At 44.6% G+C, this 21,654-nt stretch overlaps 1 protein-coding gene across 1 annotated transcript; it reads right to left on the bottom strand.

Annotated features, from left to right (window-relative positions):
- Positions 1 to 2,331: 2,331 nt before the first annotated feature.
- Positions 2,332 to 15,972, bottom strand: LOC140482691 (uncharacterized). The gene is made up of 5 exons (XM_072580212.1): positions 15,854 to 15,972; positions 6,729 to 6,798; positions 6,380 to 6,437; positions 3,959 to 4,440; positions 2,332 to 2,953 (listed from the first exon to the last, which is right to left on the bottom strand). Exons 1-5 carry the CDS (start codon positions 15,970 to 15,972, stop codon positions 2,900 to 2,902), a joined length of 783 nt encoding a protein of 260 aa, XP_072436313.1. The 3' UTR covers positions 2,332 to 2,899.
- Positions 15,973 to 21,654: the final 5,682 nt, after the last annotated feature.

Here is a 21,654-nt window from a genome sequence, read left to right as displayed (position 1 = left end):
ATGTTCTATACATTTACAATTATATTACTGACCCCACACTGAATTCTATGTTTCTCACATTATTATTGTAGCTTGTCATATAAATTAATGTGTCAGCTTTAGCTGGCTAGGTAAGGAAATGTAAGTTTCTTACTGGAGCTTTCAGTGCTGGTTGTAAAGTGTATTTTGTTCCTTGAGTCTCGAGTTTCACATGCAGATGTAAGAAAGGGGGTATATTTGCATCATTGATGATATATTTGTCTGCTGATTGTTCCACCTATGGAGTATCCAGCAATCAAAAATGGCAGGGAAACAGGACATGCACTGTGAATCCCTAAAGACTACAGAGCATGGGAGTTATTGGATACTAGTGGATTTAACACACTTAAAAGTGGATAAATCTGAAGGCCAGGATGAGATTTGAGATGTACCTGAGGTTATTGAGGGAAGCCGTGGAAGTGGATATCAGGAGTCCTGGCAGTAACTGATCCTTTCTGTCGAGGTACCCGAGGACTAGAGCACTGCTAATGTTGTTGCATTATTTAAAAGAGAGGAAGGGACAGAACAGAAACCTACAGTTCAGTTAGTCTAATCTTAGTGGTGGGGAAATTATTAGAAAGAATTCTGAGTGACACAATATATTGCAGAAGCACAGATTAATCATGAAATATCAGGATAGATTGGTTAAGGGAAGGAGAAAGTGAGGACTGCAGATGCTGGAGATCAGAGCTGAAAATGTGTTGCTGGAAAAGCGCAGCAGGTCAGGCAGCATCCAAGGAGCGGGAGAATCGACGTTTCGGGCATGAGCCCTTCTTCAGGAATGAGGAAAGTGTGCCAAGCAGGCTAAGATAAAAGGTAGGGAGGAGGGACTTGGGGGAGGGGTGTTGGAAATGCGATAGGTGGAAGGAGGTCAAGGTGAGGGTGATAGGCTGGAGTGGGGGTGGGGCGGAGAGGTCAGGGAGAAGATTGCAGGTTAGGAAGGTGGTGCTGAGTCTAATCAAACTTTTTGAGGAGGGCTAACAAGGAGTGTCAATGAGAGTAATGCATTTGATGTGGTGCACATGGACTTTAGGAAAGGTTTTGACAAGTTCCCTCATGGCAGTCTGCTCAATAAGGGCAAAGTGGCATATTGGATCCAAAACTGGCTGAGAGACAGGAAGCAGAGGATAGTAGTAGAGGGGTGTTTATGGGATTGGTTGTCTGTTTCCAGAGGGATTCCACAGGGCTTACATTGGGGTCTTTCCTGCATATGGTATACAGTAATAACTTGGATTTAAATGCAAGAGGTATTATCAAGAAGTTCAGATCTGAGATGACAATTGGTAAATGGTAAGCAAGATAGCTGTAAACTGGAGGATATCAATGAGACTGGACAAAGCAATAGCAAATAGAACTCAACCTGGAAAAGTATGAAGTAGGGCATTTGGGGAGGGGGAAGGGTTAACAAGACCAGAGATTACTCTATGAAAATAGGACTCTGGCAAATATTGAAGATCAGAGGTACATGGTGTGCAATATCCACAGATCACTAAAGGTAGCAGTGTAGGTAGGTAAGATGGATCAGAAGGCATATGGGATACTTGTCTTTATTGGCTGAGGCTTAGAAACAAGATCAGGCAAGTTATGTTGGAACCGGGGTGGTTTGTACATAGAATGAACTTCCAGAAAAAATATGGTCAATGCTGGTACAGTTACAACGTATTAAAGACATTTGGACAGGTACATGAATAGGAAAGGTTTAAAGGGAAAAATACAGGCAAGTGGGATTAGTTTGGTTTGGGAAATTTTGTTGGCATGGAGGAGTTGAATGGAAGGGTCTGCTTCCATACTGTCTGACTCTATGACTCTGCACCCACAGCTTTCTGTGGTAAGGAGTTCCAGACACTCACAACCCTCTGAGAGAATAAATTCCTCCTCATCTCAGTCTGAAATTGGTGCCCCTTTATTCTGAGGATATGCCGTCTGGTCCTAGGCTTTCCCATGAGGGCAAACATCACCTCAATATCTACCCTGTCAAGCCCCTTAATAATTCCATATAGTTCAATGAGATAATCTCTCATTCTTCTAAACGCCAGTGAATGGATTTCCAGCTGGTTTCATCTTTGCTCATAAGACAGTCCTTCCTAATAGACTTTCTCTAAACTACCTCCAATAAAATCAAATGAAGCTGCTGCCCTTGCCCAGGCAGGACTGTTATGTGACTCTTACCTGCCTTCTGAATCCACCAATCAAGACATTGTTGAACAACATCACTGTCTTGGTGAAATGATGTAAGTGAAATAAACGTGTTCCTGGGCAGCAATGCCCACATTCTGAGAACAAATTCAATTAAGATTCATCAAAGACATTGAATCAATGGATGGGCACTCTGAGTTTAATAATATTTGAGAAATCTATAATCTCACAGAGAAAACAAGACAAAATTCTGTAATTAAAATAGTGACATCTCACTTCCCATACCCGCACTAAAATGTTATAAGAGTTCCATCCCTCCTGTTCAAATGATATTGTAATTTCACTCCTTCAGTACTTTTCCCACCTAGAGTCCCAGCAACACAAGTGTCTCTGCAGTTCCACGCTGTGTTTGCTGTGCGACATATAGGGAGCAGGAGGCATAAGTCCCCTCCGATCCTAATTGTTGTGAAGAAGAATGACTGGACTCAAAATGTTAACTCTGTTTCTCTCTCTCCACAGATGCTGCCAGACCTGGTGAGTTTCTCCAGCCGTTTCTCTTTTTGATGGTTTCCCTGCACTCCTGTTAGGGTTATTCACACTCATGTAGCTTGTTTAGGTAAATCCCATCCAATCCTGATCATGTCCAGTTAGAAGCAGAGCAGTGTCTTAGAGATACAAGTGCTGCTAGCCCAGAGTTAGACCATTCCTTGCGGCCACAATACCATCTCCATCAGTGACATAGGACTCAGCAGGACACAGCTGCCCTGGGATCTTCTTGAGGCGTTTCCTCCACCAATATCTAAAAAAATGAAGAGTGACAATCTGGGTCAGTGTTAAAACATCACTGAGTCTTCAGTTAGATTCCAGAATCATGCAGCTTCTTAATGCTGTTCTGTATTCAATAGAATCTGTGATTGATTCTAAACACCCACCTTTTCATCACACTCACCAACCCATGTACTTAGCAAAAAACCTACCCATCCAAGACTTCAAATTAAGAACTGATCTTTTGTCAAAGACAGTTTCAAACTATTCAAGGTTGTGGCCAATGCCTCTTGAGTTCTAGAGCTGTACAGGTTCTAGCAGCCCTCGCTGTGCAGATGTGAAATATTCATCTCTTAACCAGAGTCCTCTCCTCTTTCACACTGAAAGTAAAGCTCCGTCTACTCTTTTAAATTGAACGCAAAGCTCTCTCTACTCCTTTAAAATGAAAGTAAATATCCCTCAATACTGTTCCCATTAATGACTCCCTGCACAGGGGTAGTGTGGGATTAGATACAGTGCAATACTCCCTCTATGCTGTCCCATCAAACACTCAAGTGACAGGGACAACACCAGATTAGACACAAAGTAAAGCTTTCTCTACACTGTCCCCATCAAACACTCCCAGGACAGGGACAATGCATTCTTGATTGCAATTACATGGAATGTGACTGTTGACAGGAAGAGCAAGTGTGAGAGTGAAGTAAGGATTTCGAATAAAAGCATGATGTGGGAGTATTGGTGTTGGACTGGGTTGGACAAAGGCAGAAATCACATGACCCCAGGTTATAGTCCAACAGGTTTATTTGAAATCACAAGCATTCAGAGCACTGCCCCTTCATCAGGTGAAGTCTGAAAGCTTGTGATTTCAAATAAACCAGTTGGACTATAATCTGGGGTCAAGTGATTTCTGTCAATAAAGACATGAAAGAGTGAATGGGAATCAGAGAGAGGAAAATCACAGGAAAGGGGGAGGTGCTGAGTTAGTGAAGTAGAGCCACAGACAGACTGGGAAAACAATCTGTTCCAGTCCACATCTAACCTGCTTGGATTCTTCGCCGATCACAAAATCATCATCAAGGTCAAATCGTTTCTCGGGTAGTGGTGGCGGTTCCTCATCACGTTCCACATTCCCATGGGCTGCCGAATGACTGGGAAGACACAGCAATGGTGCGTTCTTTGTCTTTTTGCTGACCCGTGCATACACAGGGGCCACTTTCTCCTCCTTGGCAACATCATCCTCGATGATGAACTCTGTCCTCTGTGCTTCGAGGCTGAACTGGTCACTAGCCGCATACGATGGTTCGATGGGGTCTTCTGAAATCTCCTGGCACTCTGCAGCGGTTAGCTCCCTCGCTGTCTGGTAGACGGGGTCACCTTTCCCATCAGGATTCCCCTTATCGTCCAAAGCAGCGGGAATCTCAGGCAATGCTCTGCTGTGTTGACACGGAGATTCTTTGTTATCTTGCATGCCAGGCATTTCCACATCATTTTGCCAGCTTACTTTACGTGATCCGGGGTGACCTGTGAGAGTTTGAGAGATCTTGTTAAATGTCAACACTTGGTCACAGCCTGCAGGTAGTCGCACTAGGAATCTGAAGAAGGTCACAGGATTCGAAACATTAACACTGTTTCTCTCTCCACAGGCCCCCACTGTGGGACCTGCTCAGTTTCTCCAGAAATTTCTGTTTTTTATTTGTTCATGGGTTGTGGGCATCACTGGCCAAGCCAGCATTTATTGCCCATCCCTCATTACCCAGAGGGTAGTTAAGAGTCACCCACATTGCTGGGGGTTTGGAGATACATGGAGGCCAGACCAGGTAAGGATGGCAATTTCCTTTCCTAAAGGACATTAATGACCTAGATGGGTTTTTATCATAATCAAAGATAGTTTCATGATCATTATTAGATTCTGAATTCCAGATTTATTGTTGAATTTAAATTGCACCATCTGTCATAGCTCGGTGTGGACCCAAGTTCGAGAACATTACGATGGGTCCCTGGATTAATAATCCAGTGATAATACCACTAGGCTATTGCCTACCCTTTAAAGTCATTTTGCAGCACGATTCCAGAAGAATCAATCTGCACACAGCAAGCTCGCACAATCAGCAGTGGGATAAATGATCAGCTGATCTGCTTTTAGTGATATTGGTTCAGGTCACTGGATGCCAACTCCCTTCATTTATTACAGAAATAATTTGAAACCAGTTTCGCTTTTGGCCAGAGGGCATTAAGGGCTGCCAGTTCTTGATATGTCGTTGGCCAAGTTTGTGTTGAGTGCTTCCAAGTTTTGAAATGCAATTGGTCAATGATTCAGTCGGCAATGCAACTTCTGCTAACCACAGTCACATGAAATCTCACTCTTTATGCTGATTAACACGTCAGTTTCAAGACAGTGAAATGCCTTCCTGGCAAACAACTGGCAGAAACGTGCCTCACTGCAGGATTACTGAGTGAGACACACACATCTGATTTCACACATACATCTCTGTGTGCACTCATACACACACAGGCATTCTTACAGACAACCACACACACATAGAGATACATGCACACATGGTCACACATGCACTCAAACACAAAAATATTCACACAGATACAAATACACACATACACACAAACTTTAGACACTTGCATTCATATACAGACACACAGAGGCAGAAACATGGGCACACATGGTCACACAGATACTCAAATAGACATGCACACGTGCATATACAGATACTGTCACAGACACACAGAGACAAAGACACGCACACAGGCAGAGACATGCCCTAGAGTCACAGCAATGATTTCACCAGTCACAGGATTCCCAGTCTGTCTCACAGCCAGCAATCAAGAAATTACCTACAATCCAAATCAAAGAACGAGATCAAGGTGATTCCAGATCACTTACTGTCAAATCAGAACTCACATCAGGTCAACACACAGCACTCAAACTACACACAGAAATTGCATCATTTTGGTCCCTCTCTATCACTCTCTCTCTCTCTCTCTCCCTGTAACACTCTATCACTCTCTCTGTGTCATTGTCTCTCTTTGCATCACACTCTTTGTATCTCTCTCTCTCTGTATCAAACTCTGCATCACTGTCTTTATCACTTTATCTCTCTCTATCACTCTGCATTACTCCCTGTCTCTGCATCACCCTCTGTATCACTACATTACTCTCTCTGTATCACTTTCTCTCCCTGTAGCACTCTCTGCATAATTCTATCACTCTCTGTATCAGTCTCTGCATTACTCTATCACTTTTTCTCTGTATCATTCTGCATTACTCTCTCTGTATCACTTTCTCTTTCTCTGTATCACTCTCCCTCTGTATCACTCTACATTACTCTTTGTATCACTTTCTCTATCTCTCTCTGTAACACTCTGCATTACTCTGTCTGTATCACTTTCTCTCTCTATTTATCACTCTCTCTCTCTCTGTATCACTCTCTGCATTCTCTCTCTGTACCTTCTTGGATTGTTGCTGGGGAGATGCTGTTTGGAAATACGGAATCATCGAACTGGCTCTGGAGAGAGAAGACAGAATTTTGCATTATTTCCACTTGTTATCATTGATGCGATTATTTGCCCCATTGGAACAGCTCCTTCACCACCTCCTCCATTTGTCATGTAAAGACACCACACAGGTGAGTGTTCTGTTTCCTGTCAGTCTTCACTGCGATGGTGCCAGGATTTACTCCATACTCTCTGGGACTAACATACACTGTCACTGAAATCACATTCCCCAATAATTCTTCACCCCTTCCCCACCAATCCCCTCACTGAATTTGAACAGATTCCCTGTTCCTCAAACTTACAATGCTTATGAGATGAGTGTCATCTTTAGCCTCTGTGTCGTTATTCTGTGCCGAAAATTGAGCTGACTTCCTGTGGGAAAAGGAAATAGCTCATTAGAAAAGTTATAATTTCCTTTGATAAACTGCCCCAGCGTCTCAAACAGAGATATTTCAGTGACGTGTGAGACTGTAAAAATCAGTTCATCAGCTCTAGGATTTGCAAGGGTGTCGCCAGTTTTAGGAAAAGACTGGGATATTTACCATGGAATATGGGAGGCTGAGGGGGAGTACAAGATTTGATTGAGATGTACAAGGTTATGAGGGACCTGGATGGAATGGATGGGACAGATGGATTTAACAGACAGATGTGGAGCACTACTTATTAAAGTGATCGGTCAAGGAATCAGAGGGAGAGATGGAGAAACATTTTTCAACTAGAGGGTGGGAGGGGTCAGAAAGTGATCGTTGAAAGAGCATTGCAAGCAAAATTCGCTGACTCATTTCCAAATGTCTGGATATGTTGCTCAAATACACAACCTGCCGGGTCACAAACCACGTGCTGGAAGCTGTGGGTGGGATGGACGGCTTGCTTTCCTGCCCAGGATGTGTCTTGCCACTTCTATGATTCTGTTGTAGGATTCCTTTTGGTGCTGATGTTAGTTAATCTTTAGCAGAGTTAGTAAAAACAGCAGAGGAGGAGAGGGTGTTGCTCTAAGGTCAGCTGTCCCAGTGAACGTTCTGAAAAATAGTTTTCCTGACCCTTTCCTGTTAGGCTTGGCTTAGCATTTGGATACAGTTCAAACTGTGTTGTAGCCTCATTCACTGGCACTGCTGAGATGGGTGTGTAGGCGAATTGTATGGAGGATATAAAGGGTCTACAGAGGGCTAAGAGAGTGGGGAAATGTTTAGCAATGTAGTATAATATGGGAAAATGTAAACTTTTCCATTTTGGTGGAAGGGATGGAAAATCAGAATACTATTAGAATGGAGAGAGTATGTAGAACTCTGATGTACAGAAGGATTTGGGTGTCTTGGAACATGAATCACAAAATGTTAACACACAGGTACACCTTGTGATTAGGAAAACAACAGGATTATTGGCCTGTCTTGCAAGAGGAATGGGATATAGAAGTAGGGAGGTTCTGCTACAACACAGGATTGATGAAATGAAATACTATCCAGAGTTTTGGTCTCTTCCTTAAGGAGAGACAGTCTTGCAGTTCAGGCAAGGTTCACTTGATTGATCCTGAGTAATGAGGGATGTTGGTATGAGGAGGTGTTGCCAGGGTTGGAGGATTTGAGCTATTGGGAGAGGCTGAACAGGCTGGGACTGTTTTCCCTGGAGGGTCAGAGGCTGAAGGGTGACCTTGTAGAGGTTTACAAAATTATGAGGGGCATGGATAGGGTAAATAGACAAAGTCTTTTCCCTGGGGTCGGAAAGTCCAGAACTAGAGGGCATATGTTTAGGGTGAGAGGGGAAAGATATAAAAGAGACCTATGGGGCAACTTTTTCACACAGAGGGTGGTACGTATATGGAATGAGCTGCCAGAGGAAGTGATGGAGGCTGGTACAATTGCAACATTTAAGAGGCATTTGGATGGGTATATGAATAGGAAGGGTTTGAAGGGATATGGGCTGGGTGTTGACAGGTGGGACTAGATTAGGTTGGGATATCTGGTCAGCATGGATGGTTTGGACCGATGGGTCTGTTTCCATGCTGTACATCTCTATGACTTTATGAAAGGTTGAGCAGGCTGGGCCTGTACTCATCAGATTTTAGAAGAATCAAATGATAGAATTGAGCTTATTGAAGCAAACCTGATTGAGAGGGGCTATGATAGGATTAGATCAATCAGAATGATCCTGGGTTAAAAGTGTCAGTGAATGGAGTAGGTGGGAGAATGCATGGACCAGGTTGGTATCTCCCTGCGTTATTGACAATGGGGAGTAGGGGAGGGGTGGGTTTAATGGAGGTGTTTTTGATGGTTAAAGGGTGGGATAGGATTGAAGGTAAGTTGCTCATTTCTCTCAAATCCAGGATAAGGGAGCAGCATCGCACAATTGGAGTGGGGACATTTCAGGCCAATTTTAGGGAAGGAGTTTTCACACAAATACTTGTGAAAACCTGGGGTAGCTACCTTGATAAACCCACTGACCTTCACCTGGACATTTTCAACATGAGTGAGATCACTAAAACTTTGGAGGAGATGTCGATGGTGAGAGGGTTGAAGCGGGGAGATGGAGCTAGAGAGCAGCCACCACCAACTGTCACAGATCGTTACATTCATCCTGTTCCAATCACATCTCAATGCAGGTATTCCATGTCATTCCAGCATCCCCTGGTGGTATCTAAGATTATTGCATTGTAATTTGCAAACCAGTCCTTCCTCAGCTTTCACTGACACGTAGGGTACAGCCGTCACACACTGTCTAACAAACACACACACAGGGTACAGCCCGCAACGCTGACTAACAAACGCACACATGGTAAAGCCCTCACACACTGTCTAACACACACAGGGTACAGCCCTCACACACTGTCTAATAAACACACATACACAGTACAGCCCTCACATACTGTGTAACACACACAGGGTACAGCCCTCACACACTGTCTAACACACACAGGGTATAGCCCTCACACACTGTCTAACACACACAGGGTACAGCCCTCACACACTGTCTAACACAAACACGGTACAGCCCTCACACACTGTCTAATAAACACACACACAGGGTACAGCCCTCACGCACTGTGGAATCCACAAACATGGTACAGCCCTCACACAAGGTAAAAACAATGACTGCAGATGCTGAAAACGAAATACTGGATTAGTGGTGCTGGAAGAGCACAGCAGTTCAGGCAGCATCCAACGAGCAGCGAAATCGACGTTTCGGGCAAAAGCCCTTCACAGCCCTCACACAGTTTATCAGCTGGAACTTAATCCTGACCTCATACCTGCATCATTAAGACTGTAATTTTCCACTTCCATCGTAACCACCACCTCTGACCCTACACTGAATCACTTAATTGTTATGGTGAAGAATTAGGTCATTTGGCCCATCATGTCTTTACTGGCTCTCTGAACATTTCAACTTTGAGCTAATCTCCCTCATTTTCTCCAAAACCCTGTATATAATTTCTAATTTAAAAATATTAATGAACTCCTCAATGTCCAGCACATTTCTACAACCTAAGTAGTTACTGGGTGAAAATGGTTTTCCCATGCCCCCCCAGCTTGTTTTGCCAAACACTGAAAAGGTGCTCTCTGGTTCTCAAACTGGCTGGGAACAGATTCTCAGTATCCACTCTGAACAAACCCTCCTCAATTATGAAAGCATCTAGCAAAACTCTTCTCAGCCTTCTCCTCTTGAGGAGAATTATCCTAAAGTTTCTGAGGCATCATCTGTATTGAGGTGGTTCATCCCTAGAACCATTCTGGTAAACCTGTATTGCACACACACCATTCACATCCCATCCTACAGTGGAGCACCCAAAATTGTCCACCACTTTCTAAGATCTAACAAGTATCTGAGATACAGTCAGCAACACCTCCCTGTTTTGTGCCTCCATTTATGAAGCTAAGAATATTATATACTATATTAACAGCTCTCTTAACCTGTCCTGCCACATTTAATGAATGCTGTACTAATATACCTAGGTCTTCCTATTCCGACTCATCCTTCGGACAAGCAGCCTTTATTTCATATTATCTGTCCATATTCTTTGTATCAGAATGCACCACATCACATTTCTTTGCATTGAATGACAGTTGCCACCTATCTGTCCATTCCACCAACCTGTCAATGTCCTTTTGGAGTTCCACACCGTCCTCCTCCTCCTCGTCATCTGTTTAAAGTTCTATCAAGTGTCATGTTAGTTGCAAGCTTTGATGTTGTCCCCTGCATGCTAAGACTTCGAACATTTAGTTACATCAAAAGCAAGTGTTGCAATACCAATCCCTGTGAACTCTGCTACAAACTTTCTTCCAGCCCAGAAATTATCTATTGACCATTACTCTCTGTGTCCTATGCCTCAGCCAATTTTGTATTCCACACGACTACTGTTCTTCTTATACCTTGACCTATAACATTCTACACAAGCTTGTTTGTGTGGCACTGTATCAAACATGGAAATCCATGTACACCACATCAACAATATCACTCTCATCAACGCTGTTACCTCTTCGTGTTATCTCTTTCAGCAACTCAGTTAGACATGGTTTTCCTTTAAGAATCCATGATGACTCTTTTGAACCAATCCCCACTTTTCCATGTGACAATTAATTCAATTCCCACAAAATTGTTTCTAGAAGCTTCCCTGCCAAAATTAAACTGACTGGGCTGTAATTACTAGGCCAAAGTTTACAACCTTTCATTTTGAACAAAGCTGTGATATTTATGATTGTCCAGTCTTCAGGCACCTCCCCCAAGCCCAGGAAACATGGACACTGTCTCCACTGCCTCCATCAATTCTTCCCTCACTTCCTTCAAAATCCTTGGATGTATCTCATCCAGTCTCAGTGTCTTGTCACCTTTAAATGCTGACTGTATCTAATACCCCCGCCTTATTAATTTTGATCTTTTCTTGTGACTGTTCCCTTGTCTGTCACTATGACCTGGGCAGCATCCTCATCTTTAGTAAGGAGACAGCTGCAAAATACCCATTTGCTACCTTAGTTATGCCCCCTGCCTCCAGGAGTAAATCCCCTTCTTGTTCTTTGAGTGGCCCTACTCCTCCTTTCAGCATGCCTTTATTGTTGATGTCTTAGAGATGACTTTGTGATCTTCCTTTACATTAGCTGCCAGCCTTTAATCACTATCCCTTTTTGGTTTCCTTATTTACCTTTTTAATCTCCCTTCTGGGCTTTCCAAACCTTCTCAACTGTAGTCACTGCCCGACATAGACATTGGATTAAAGAAAAAAAATGCGTTTATCTCATTTGTCATCCTGGAAGTTCTGAGTTTGTTTGTCCTACCCTTCTCTTTTGATGGAATATATCTGGACTGAGGCCAAACCATCTGCTCTAGATAGTTCATTATTCACCTTCTGTTTCTCTGGCCTAGCTAGGGAGCTGATCCCATCACTCAACAAACAATTCAGAAACCCAGGCTAATGATCCAGAGAGGTAGATTTGGATCCCATTATGGCAGACAGTGAAATGTGTATTTAATAAGAATCTAGCATACAAAAAAAAGTTAATTACTGTAAAAAAAAAATCAGATTCACTGATATCTTTCAGGAAAGGAAATCTACTTATTTCAGTAAGGTGTTTGACAAGGTTCCCCCATGGTAGACTATTGCACAAAATACAGAGGCATAGGTTGAGGGTGATTTAGCAGTTTAGATCAGAAATTGACTAGCTGAAAGAAGAAAGAGGGTGGTGGTTGATGGGAAATATTCATCCTGGAGTTCAGTTACTAGTGGTGTACCGCCAGGATCTGTTTTGGGTCCACTGCTGTTTGTCACTTTTATAAATGATGTGGATGAGGGCATAGAAGGATGGGTTAGTAAATTTGTGGATAACACTAAGGTCAGTACAGTTGTGGATAGTGCTCACAGATGTTATAGGTTACAGCGAGACACAGATAAGTTGCAGAGTTGGGCTGAGAGGTGGCAAATGGAGTTTAATGGGGAAAAGTGTGAGATGATTCATTTGAAAGGAGTAACAGGAATGCAGAGTACTTGGTTAATGACAATATTCTTCATAGTGTGGAAGAGCAAAGAGATCTTGATAGCCAGGCATGTAGGTCCTTGAAAGTTGCCACTCAGGTTGATAGGGTGTGTCAGCTTTTATTGGTAGAGGGATTGAGTTTCGAAACCATGAGGTCATGCTGCAGCTGTACAAAACTCTGGTGCAGCCGCACTTGGAGTACTGCATACAGTTCTGGTCACCGCACTTATAGGAAGGATGTGGAAGTTTTGAAAAGGGATCAGAGGAAATTTACTAGGATGTTGATTGGTATGGAGAGAAGGTCTTATGAGGAAAATGCTGAGGGACTTGCGGCTGTTTTCGTAAGAGAGAAGAAGGTTGAGATGTGACTTAATTGAGACATTTAAGATAAGCAGAGGGTTAGATCAGTTGGACAGTGAGAGCCTTTTTCCTTGGATGGCGATGGCTAGCACGAGGGGACATAGCTTTAAATTGAGGGGTGACAGATATAGAACAGATATCAGAGGTAGTTTTTTTTTACTCAGAATAGTATGGGTGTGGAATGCATTGCCTGCAACAGTAGTAGACTTGCCAACTTTAATGGTATTTAAATGGTCATTGGATAGGCATATGGATGAGAATGGAATAGTGTAGGATAGATAGGCTTAAAATTGGGTTCACAGCTTGGCCAACATTGAGGGCCAAAGGGCCTGCACTGTGCTGTTATGTTCTATGTTCTAAACTGTCCTTATCCAGTCTGGCCTACATTGACTCCAGACTCACAGGAATGCGGTTGATTCATAACAACTCTCTGGGAAATTAGGGATAGACATTAAATGCTGGCTTAGCCAGTGACATGCACATCCCAGGTGGAATATAGCTCTGTTCTAGAACATAGAAACAATACAGCGCAGAACAGGCCCTTCGGCCCTCAATATTGCGCCGACCTGTGAACTATTCTCAGCTCGTCCCCCTACACTATCTCAAAATCATCCATGTGCTTATCTAAGGATTGTTTAAATCTCCCTAATGTGGCTGAGATGACTACATTAGCAGCTAAGGCATTCCACACCCTTACCACTCTCTGAGTAAAGAACCTGCCTCTGACATCTGTCTTAAATCTATCACCCCTCAATTTGTAGTTATGCCCCCTCGTACACGCTGACATCATCATCCTAGGAAAAAGTCTTTCACTATCTACTCTATCTAATCCTCTGATCATCTTGTATGTCTCTATTAAATCCCCCCTTAGCCTTCTTCTTGCCAATGAGAAGCCAATGAGAACAGGTTCAAGTCTCTCAGCCTTTCCTCATAAGACCTTCCCTCCAGATCAGGCAACATCCTGGTAAATCTCCTTTGCACCTTTTCCAATGCTTCCACATCCTTCCCGAAATATGGGGACCAGAACTGTACACAATATTCCAAGTGTGGCCACGCCAGCGTTTTGTATATTTGCAGCATGATATTGCGGCTCTGAAGCTCAATCCCTCTACGAATGAAACCTAACAAACCATAAGCCTTCTTAACAGCACTATCCACCTGGGTGGCAACTTTCAGGGATCTATATACATGGACTCCAAGATCCCTCTGCACATCCACACTACCAAGAATCTTTCCATTGACCCAGTACTCTGCCTTCCTGTTATTCTTCCCAACATGCATCACCTCACATTTAGCTGCATTGAACACCATTTGTCATCTCTCAGCCCAATTCTGCAGTTTATCCAAGTCCCCCTGCAACTGTAAAGTTCTTCCAAACTGTCCACTACTCCACCGACATTATTGTCGTCTGCAAATTTACTAATCCATCTACCTATGCCTGCGTCTAAGTCATTTATAAAAATGACAAACAGCAGTGGGCCCAAAACAGGTCCTTGTGGCACACCACTAGTAACTGGACTCCAGGCTGAATATTTTCCATCAACCACCATTTGTTTTTCCTCTTTCTCCAGTTATTTTCAGTCAACAGACTCGAAATGCTAATTCTACTCTCTCTCTCTACAAATGCTGCCAGACCTGCTGAGTTTCTTCAGCAATTTCTGTTTCTTTTTATTTAAGATTAAAATAGATTAGATCCCCTACAGTGTGGAAACAGGCCCTTCAGCCCAACTAGTCCACACCTACCCTCCGAAGAGTAACCCACCCAGACCCATTTCACTCTAAGCAATGCATCTAATATTATAGGCAATTTAGCATGGCCAGTTCACCTGACCTGCACATCTTTGGACTGTGGGAGTAAACTGGAGCATGGGAGGAAACCCATTCAGACACGGGGAGAACATGCAAACTCCACACAGACAGTTACCCGAGGCAGGCATCAAACCTGGGACCCTGGTGCTATGAGGCAGCAGTGCTAACCACTAAGCCACCATGCCACCCAAAGTCCCATTGAAGTGGGTTCTCTGAGAGTTGATTATTCTTACTCAGAATTGTTGCATGTCATTCTCCAGCACTGTCCTGAACCTTACAATACAATGATCGCTGAATCCTAAATATTGTCTCACTGATATCTGTTCTGTTTGGCTGCCCGCATTCCCAACAACCAGGTCTAACAGAGCAACCTTTCTTGTTGGACTGGATACATACTATCCACTCGGGAATTCCTCTGAACACAAGCCAGCATTGCCCCTTACTCAACCAGTATTTCAATCAATAGGCAGGTAATTAAAATCAATGAGGTAAAAACAATGACTGCAGATGCTGGAAAGCAAATACTGGATTAGTGGTGCTGGAAGAGCACAGCAGTTCAGGCAGCATCCAACGAGCAGCGAAGTCGACGTTTCGGGCAAAAGCCGTTCATCAGGAATAAAGGCAGTGAGCCTGAAGCATGGAGAGATAAGCTAGAGGAGGGTGGGGGTGGGGAGAGAGTAGCATAGAGTACAATGGGTGAGTGGGGGAGGAGATGAAGGTGATAGGTCAAGGAGGAGAGGGTTGGAGTGGATAGGTGGAAAAGGAGATAGGCAGGTCGGACAAGTCCGGACAAGTCAAGGAGACAGTGCTGAGCTGGAAGTTTGAAACTAGGATGAGGTGGGGGAAGGGGAAATGAGGAAGCTGTTGAAGTCCACATTGATGCATCAATGTGTAATTAAAATCTCCCATTATAACTCCTTGACGACGTTTACACTGCTCTGTTCTTTCCTTGCTGATGTGTTCCTCTCCATCCTCCCTACTTGCTAATGTATAAATGACAGTGATTAATGTAATGTCTGAGGGACAGGAAACTAGAATGTGTTGGAGATGTTTTTCAAACTGGAAGAAGGTATGTAGTGGAGCTTCCCAAGGATTAGGTTTGGCAGCTACCTTTTTCCCGAATGATCACAGACTTGGAGTACAGGGAACAATTTCTGTTTGCAGATCGTCGACTGTGAGGAGGACAGTGCAGGATGTCAGAAGTTCACTGATAAACTGGTGAAATGGCAAACACATAGCAGAAAGCCCTGTTCCTTCAGTGATGCCACCAGGGGCATGGTGCGAGTGTCCAGCTGACTTACCTCATGCAGCCTCCACAGGAGATCAGCAGCAGGATGAACAACAGCAAGCTCAGGGTGAAGAACAACCATAGATGCATTGAATAGGATCCACCACCCAAGGACCAGGGCTCTGCACCCATACTCAAAGATAGAGCCAAGGATGCTGCTGTTCATCTGAAAGGATAATAAGATGCCTCACAGAAATTGATTTTAGAGATATCTATATTCACATTGTCATGAAGGATCAGTGTTATGAAGAGGGGGGAAAACATTTTTAGTTTAATTTTAGATTTGCTCTGAGAATGACAATGGGGGTTTATGGAGACTTGTTTTACATGCATGCATTTCAATTAGGTCTTTAAACAATTGAGGTGAACAGTTCAGTGCATTAGTAAAGGGTAAAAAAAAAGTGGAATGCCTGTAGGAAACCAGTAACACAGAAAGTCAAAACAATCCAGAAGAAGTCAAACATGAAAAACATCCAGTCAGAGAGAAAAGTTTTTTAACAGCAGATAGTCTTCAAAACGTTCAGGGAAAAAGTCCTGAGCTGATTGGAAGAAACTTCAGAAGCAGAAAGCTATAGAGGTGTCAGAAAGAAAAGATGCTGCCCAGGGCTGTTAATATATTGGTTTGATCACCATGTGTTAAGGAAGTGAGCTGAGGCTCCAAAAGAGACATTAAGTGAAGAAATGGCATCAGATGAATGCAGAAATCTTTCAATATGAAATCATATACAGCCATCCCAACTGAACAAGGAGCTGTAGTGTCAAGACAAGGGTAATCCTTCACTGGTTTTTGAGAGACTGGAATGTTGTTGAGGAGTTAAGGGGATTGAATCTTTCTTTCTGATGTTTGTAATAAAACTGTTTCAAATACTCCTTGTATGGTGTAAGATCATAATTTTTTTATGTGTGTGCAATAAACATTGATGTTCTTTTGCTCACAGGAAATTGGCAAACTCTTGTTAATATTTTCAGTGACTGACCTTTTCATTAAGCAAAGCAGAAAATAAAATTTATGATTTATCAAGCCAGATTTCCCTCCATGATCCAACTTGTGGAGCACTACCACCAGCTGGAAGTAAATCAATATTCAGAAGACTAACGATATAGTTGGTGCAGAAAGTAGTCACATGTGTAACCACTGAAGCACAGGGCAAGAGATAATGCTTCTTTAGTGACCAGTGACACTCAGGGACTTGACTTCCATCAGGAACTCAGCAGAGCACTTAGGGAGGAGATTTCCAGGTCTGGGACAACGCACCCCTGCCTCCTGAGAGTGAGGGACACCACATGTGGCCCAATGTATCTCAGGTCTGAACCCTCAGGGAAGGGATTATCATTATATATTTCAAAAAGACATAATTATCTAGAGGACTGTGGTGTAACTGGGATGGGGAGGAGGCTGGATAACCCTTGATTGGGATTGAGATTTCTGGGAGTCTGAGTTGATGGCGTTCAGAGAGTGCTGCTGTTTTCTTCCATTGACTGTGGGATGTGGGCATCAATGGCAAGGCTTGCATTTATTGCCATGCTCAGAGCTGATGCTGCTGGGCCTGACTCACAAACAATGCTGTGGCAGTTTGATTACACTTTGGGAGCTGCTCAGACACTGAATGTACGATCAGCTCAGGCAAGGAACTCAGGACACTTCCTAGAGAACATTCATGAAATCTCCTTGATCTCCGCAACAATCTGGTATCTGGTGGTCCCTTGTGTGGATTTTCTTTTCATAAGATGGGAATTAAGGGGCCCTTCTTGTGGTACAGATCAGAAGTCCAAGGTACTTTAGGGCTGTGTCATAAAATCTCTCTAAAAGGGTTTATTACAAAAAATGATTAACTTTGAAAATAGCTCTGTGCAAAAGGGCTCTTGTGACACAATGTTAGTATCCCTTCTTGTGAGCTGGAGGCGGGGGTTCAAGTCTCACCTACTCCAGGGCTGTGTAACAGTAAGTCTGAAACAGGTTGATTAAAAATATCTAAAACAGGAAGCAAACTGTCAAGGAGGAAGTGGAGGGTCCCATCATCATCATCACACATCATCTTTCCAACTCAACTCCAGTCTTTCCTGATGTGTCTGAAGTTTTCTCTGGTTGAGTTTGTCGATTTAAGTCTCTGGGACACTGTTTCATTCACTAACGCTGTACTGGTGAGGCTCCGGACCTGTTTACATTAAATTCACCCATTTCACATCGAGACACACGGTCACACCTCACCCCCGCTCTAACTAAAACTTGCTATCCTGCAGTTTGGATAGTGGCACTGACCTGAATTTTATTCAATCCTTGTCTTCATTGTCACTTTCCCCAGCTTCTCAGTACAGTCCCATCCCGACCGTGGTTTCTGTAATCTCCCCTCTGTCAGCAAGTGATCCTGAGTGCGGAAGCCAGTCTATCCTCATAAGCAGTGGCTGCGGTGAGAGTCCAATTCTCGCCGGCAGTGCAGCCCTCAAGGGTAGGAGTCCCTCCATAAGGGTAAGGGAGGTTCTGAGTGGAGGGATTCTCTCCCCATCATTGTGCCCACAGCCAGAACCAGGCGCTGCTGTGAGGGATTCAGGCCACACACTGCCCACTGCACTGTGCTCCTATCTGACCTTCTGTGTTCTCCTCAGAAGCCAACAGCCGAGGCTCCCTCAGGGAGCAGCTCAGAGCAGCTGGAAGCAGGCAGCTAAGGCAGAGTGGGTGTCCCTGACCCTGACACCCAGCGGTTCATCATTCTGGCTGCCTTAACTGTTTCACAACCGGCCTCCTCACACACTCACACTCTTACTCACACACACACACTCTCACTCACTCTCACACACTCACTGTCACTCACTCTCACTCACCCACACACTGACTAACTCTCACATTCACCCACTCTCACACTCACTCGCGCTCACAATCACACACTCTCACATACTCACTACTCACACTCACCAACTCACAAGGACTCACTGACTCACACACACTTTCTCATACTCTCTCACAAAGCCTCGGACATACACACTCACTGTCACTCTTGTCATTCACTCACACATTTTTCCTCACTCACATGTTCTCTCAAAGTTACATTCACTCACTCACTTTCACACTCACTGACACATTCTCTCACTCATACTCACACTTGCTCTCACACTAACTCATCCTCTCTCACTTACACACGCTCTTACACTCACACATTCACTCACTCTCACTCACTGCAATGTTCTTGTCCTGCCCTGCACTGCCTTCCCCACAGGCAGTATCCTATTCCCTCCAGTCTCAGGGAGAGTTGCTGCACTCTGTCCTAGGATTTCCTGCTCCCGGAGCTCCCAGACTGGGATACTCTCCCAGGTAGCAGGGACTGACTGAACCTAGGAGTCCAGACTGAGTAGGATTTCCCATGGGGGTGGGGTACAGGGAGGGTGCTGAGAGACACACAGCTCACCCCCAGGGCAGGCCAATGTGACACAAGGGATAACTACAGCCCCCTCATCTGTGGGCGGCACAGTGGTTAGCACTGCTGCCTCACAGCACCAGAGACCCGGGTTCAATTCCTGCCTCAGGCAACTGACTGTGTGGAGTTTGCACATTCTCCCCGTGTCTGCGTGGGTTTCCTCCGGGTGCTCCGGTTTCCTCCCACAAACCAAGGGCAGCAGAATACATCAGAGCTGAATTGGCCATGCTAAATTGCCTGTAGTGTTAGGCGCAGGGGTAAATGTAGGAGAATGGGTCTGGGTGGGTGCGCTTCGGCAGGTCGGTGTGGACTTGTTGGGCCGAAGGGCCTGTTTCCACACTGTAGGGAATCTAATATCTAATCCCGTAAAGGAACAAAACACAAAGAGCTCTGGGATGTTCAACTACTGAACAGGGGTTTCGGAGGATTCGGGAGACAGGGGGCTTGAGGGGGACAATTTTTAAAATCTTTTTTCTGGGTTTACTATTAAGTACCGATTGTCCATCAGATGAATCCCATAACAGATTCTACCCACCCATATAACCCCTCCCACAGCCTTATGTACACTCTCTCCCCTCTCACTGACCCTACCCCCCATTTACCCCCCCACAGCCTCGTGTACACTCTTCCCACATCACTCACCCTACTCCCCATTTACCCCCTCCCATAGCCTCATGTACACTCTCTCCCCCTCACTGACCCTACCCCCCATTTACCCCCCCACAGCCTCGTGTACACTCTTCTCACATCACTCACCCTACTCCCCATTTACCCCCCTCCCACAGCCCCATGTACACTCTCTCCCCTCTCACAGACCCTACCCACCCATATACCCCCTCTCACAGCCTCATGTACACTCTCCCCCATCACTGACCCTACCTCCCATTTACCCCCCTCCCACAGCCCCATGTACACTCTCCACCCCCCACCCCCCCCCCCCCCCACTACCACCTTTCAATCCCTTTGCTCCTGCACTGTATCAGTTTGTTGTGAGGGGCTAAGGTCCAGCGTAGGTTTGTCTGTCTGGAATCAGAGTGGGCCCTTGTTGCACCGTGGCATGGTCCCTATCTCTGAGCTAGGAGCACCAGGTTAAAGTTTGGAGGTGTGTAATAGCAACTCTGAATGGGTTGATGCGAAAATATCTCTAGCCAGACAGTATCGCACTTTCTGAAGAAGGGCTCATGCCCGAAATGTTGATTCTCCTGCTCCTTGGATGCTGCCTGACCTGCTGCGCTTTTCCAGCAACACCTTTTCAACCCAGTATCGCACTATCCACATCAACCCTGGGCAGTGGATAGACACACATGCAGACTGAAGTACAGAAACTACAGGAAAGTCTGTGCAAGAGGTTTGGATTGTGAAAGGTGGCCATGTCCTCTGTGCAATTTAGGGCCTGTCCTTGAGATACCAGCTGCCTGCTGTAATGTAACAAGCTCATGTAGCACATGGAACAAGCTTACTCAAACAATCCCTATTCACTCAACTGATAAAGTTCCAATAACATTCCTTCTTTCTGGGGATGGGGCTTACAACCATCACATGACAGAGAGAGAGAGAGACAGAGAGAGGGAGAGAGAAAGGCAAAGAAAGGAAGAGGGAGGGGGAGAGAAAGAGGGAGGATCCTGATGGAGAGTGTGCCCTCACTGAAAACAGAATCTTGTGTCAAATGAACATTTGGGACTAAATAAGTCAAAAGGACATGATGTTATGTAACAGTTTTCATGGCCACAGGACATTCCAAAGCAGGAACAGTTAACAAAGTATTTTTAAGGCCAGTAGTAATTGCAAAGCAGGAATCTGTTAGATGGTAGGTGGGTGTCAGTGACTGGGTCAGTGTTTATTATCTGTCCCTAGTTGCCCTGGAGAAGAGGTGGTGAGCTGCCCCTCTAACCACTGTAGTTCATGGCCTGTAGCGACACCCAGTGTATTCCCAGTCAGATGGAATTCCAGGAATTTGACCCGATGATAGTGAAAGAGCAGTGATATAACTGCAAGTCAGCACAGTACCTGAAATAGGAGATAACAAGGCAGAGAATATGATGGATTTTAATTACAGGTGGGCCCGAGGCTCAAATCAGCTTCAGAGCCAGACCATGCAGCACGTGTGAAATCCACACAATTCGAGCACAATTGCAATATTCAGCTGCAGAGTCATCAATCCAGGTGTTATAGAGGTAAGATCACACCAGGGAGCTTGGTCTTAGTCAAGCTCAGGAAATCAATCTTCTTTTTCAAACAATTGTTCTTCATCCAATTGAAACGTTGCAGAAACACTCTTTCTGTCTGAGCAGGGGCTGCCAACAAGAAACAAGACCGCACTGTGGCAGACCCACTGATACCCAAAGAGGCTGCTGTTGGCCACCCTCCCCTCACCATTCTCCTGAAGGGACAGCAGCCTCCCCAG

Source organism: Chiloscyllium punctatum, chromosome 11 (genome assembly GCF_047496795.1).
Source record: "Chiloscyllium punctatum isolate Juve2018m chromosome 11, sChiPun1.3, whole genome shotgun sequence".
Taxonomy (NCBI): domain Eukaryota; kingdom Metazoa; phylum Chordata; class Chondrichthyes; order Orectolobiformes; family Hemiscylliidae; genus Chiloscyllium; species Chiloscyllium punctatum.
Note: the sequence above shows the minus strand (reverse complement) of the source record. Positions and strands in the feature narration are given on the sequence as shown.

Excerpts from the sequence above, each read along its gene's own strand:
- LOC140482691 (XM_072580212.1), bottom strand. The coding sequence starts at position 15,972 with ATGGGTGCAGAGCCCTGGTCCTTGGGTGGTGGATCCTATTCAATGCAT. Across the intron at positions 6,438-6,728 it reads ACACTCATCTCATAAGCATT|AGCCAGTTCGATGATTCCGT; the intron begins GTAAGTTTGAGG and ends TTCTCTCTCCAG. Across the intron at positions 2,954-3,958 it reads TCGGCGAAGAATCCAAGCAG|ATATTGGTGGAGGAAACGCC; the intron begins GTTAGATGTGGA and ends TCATTTTTTTAG.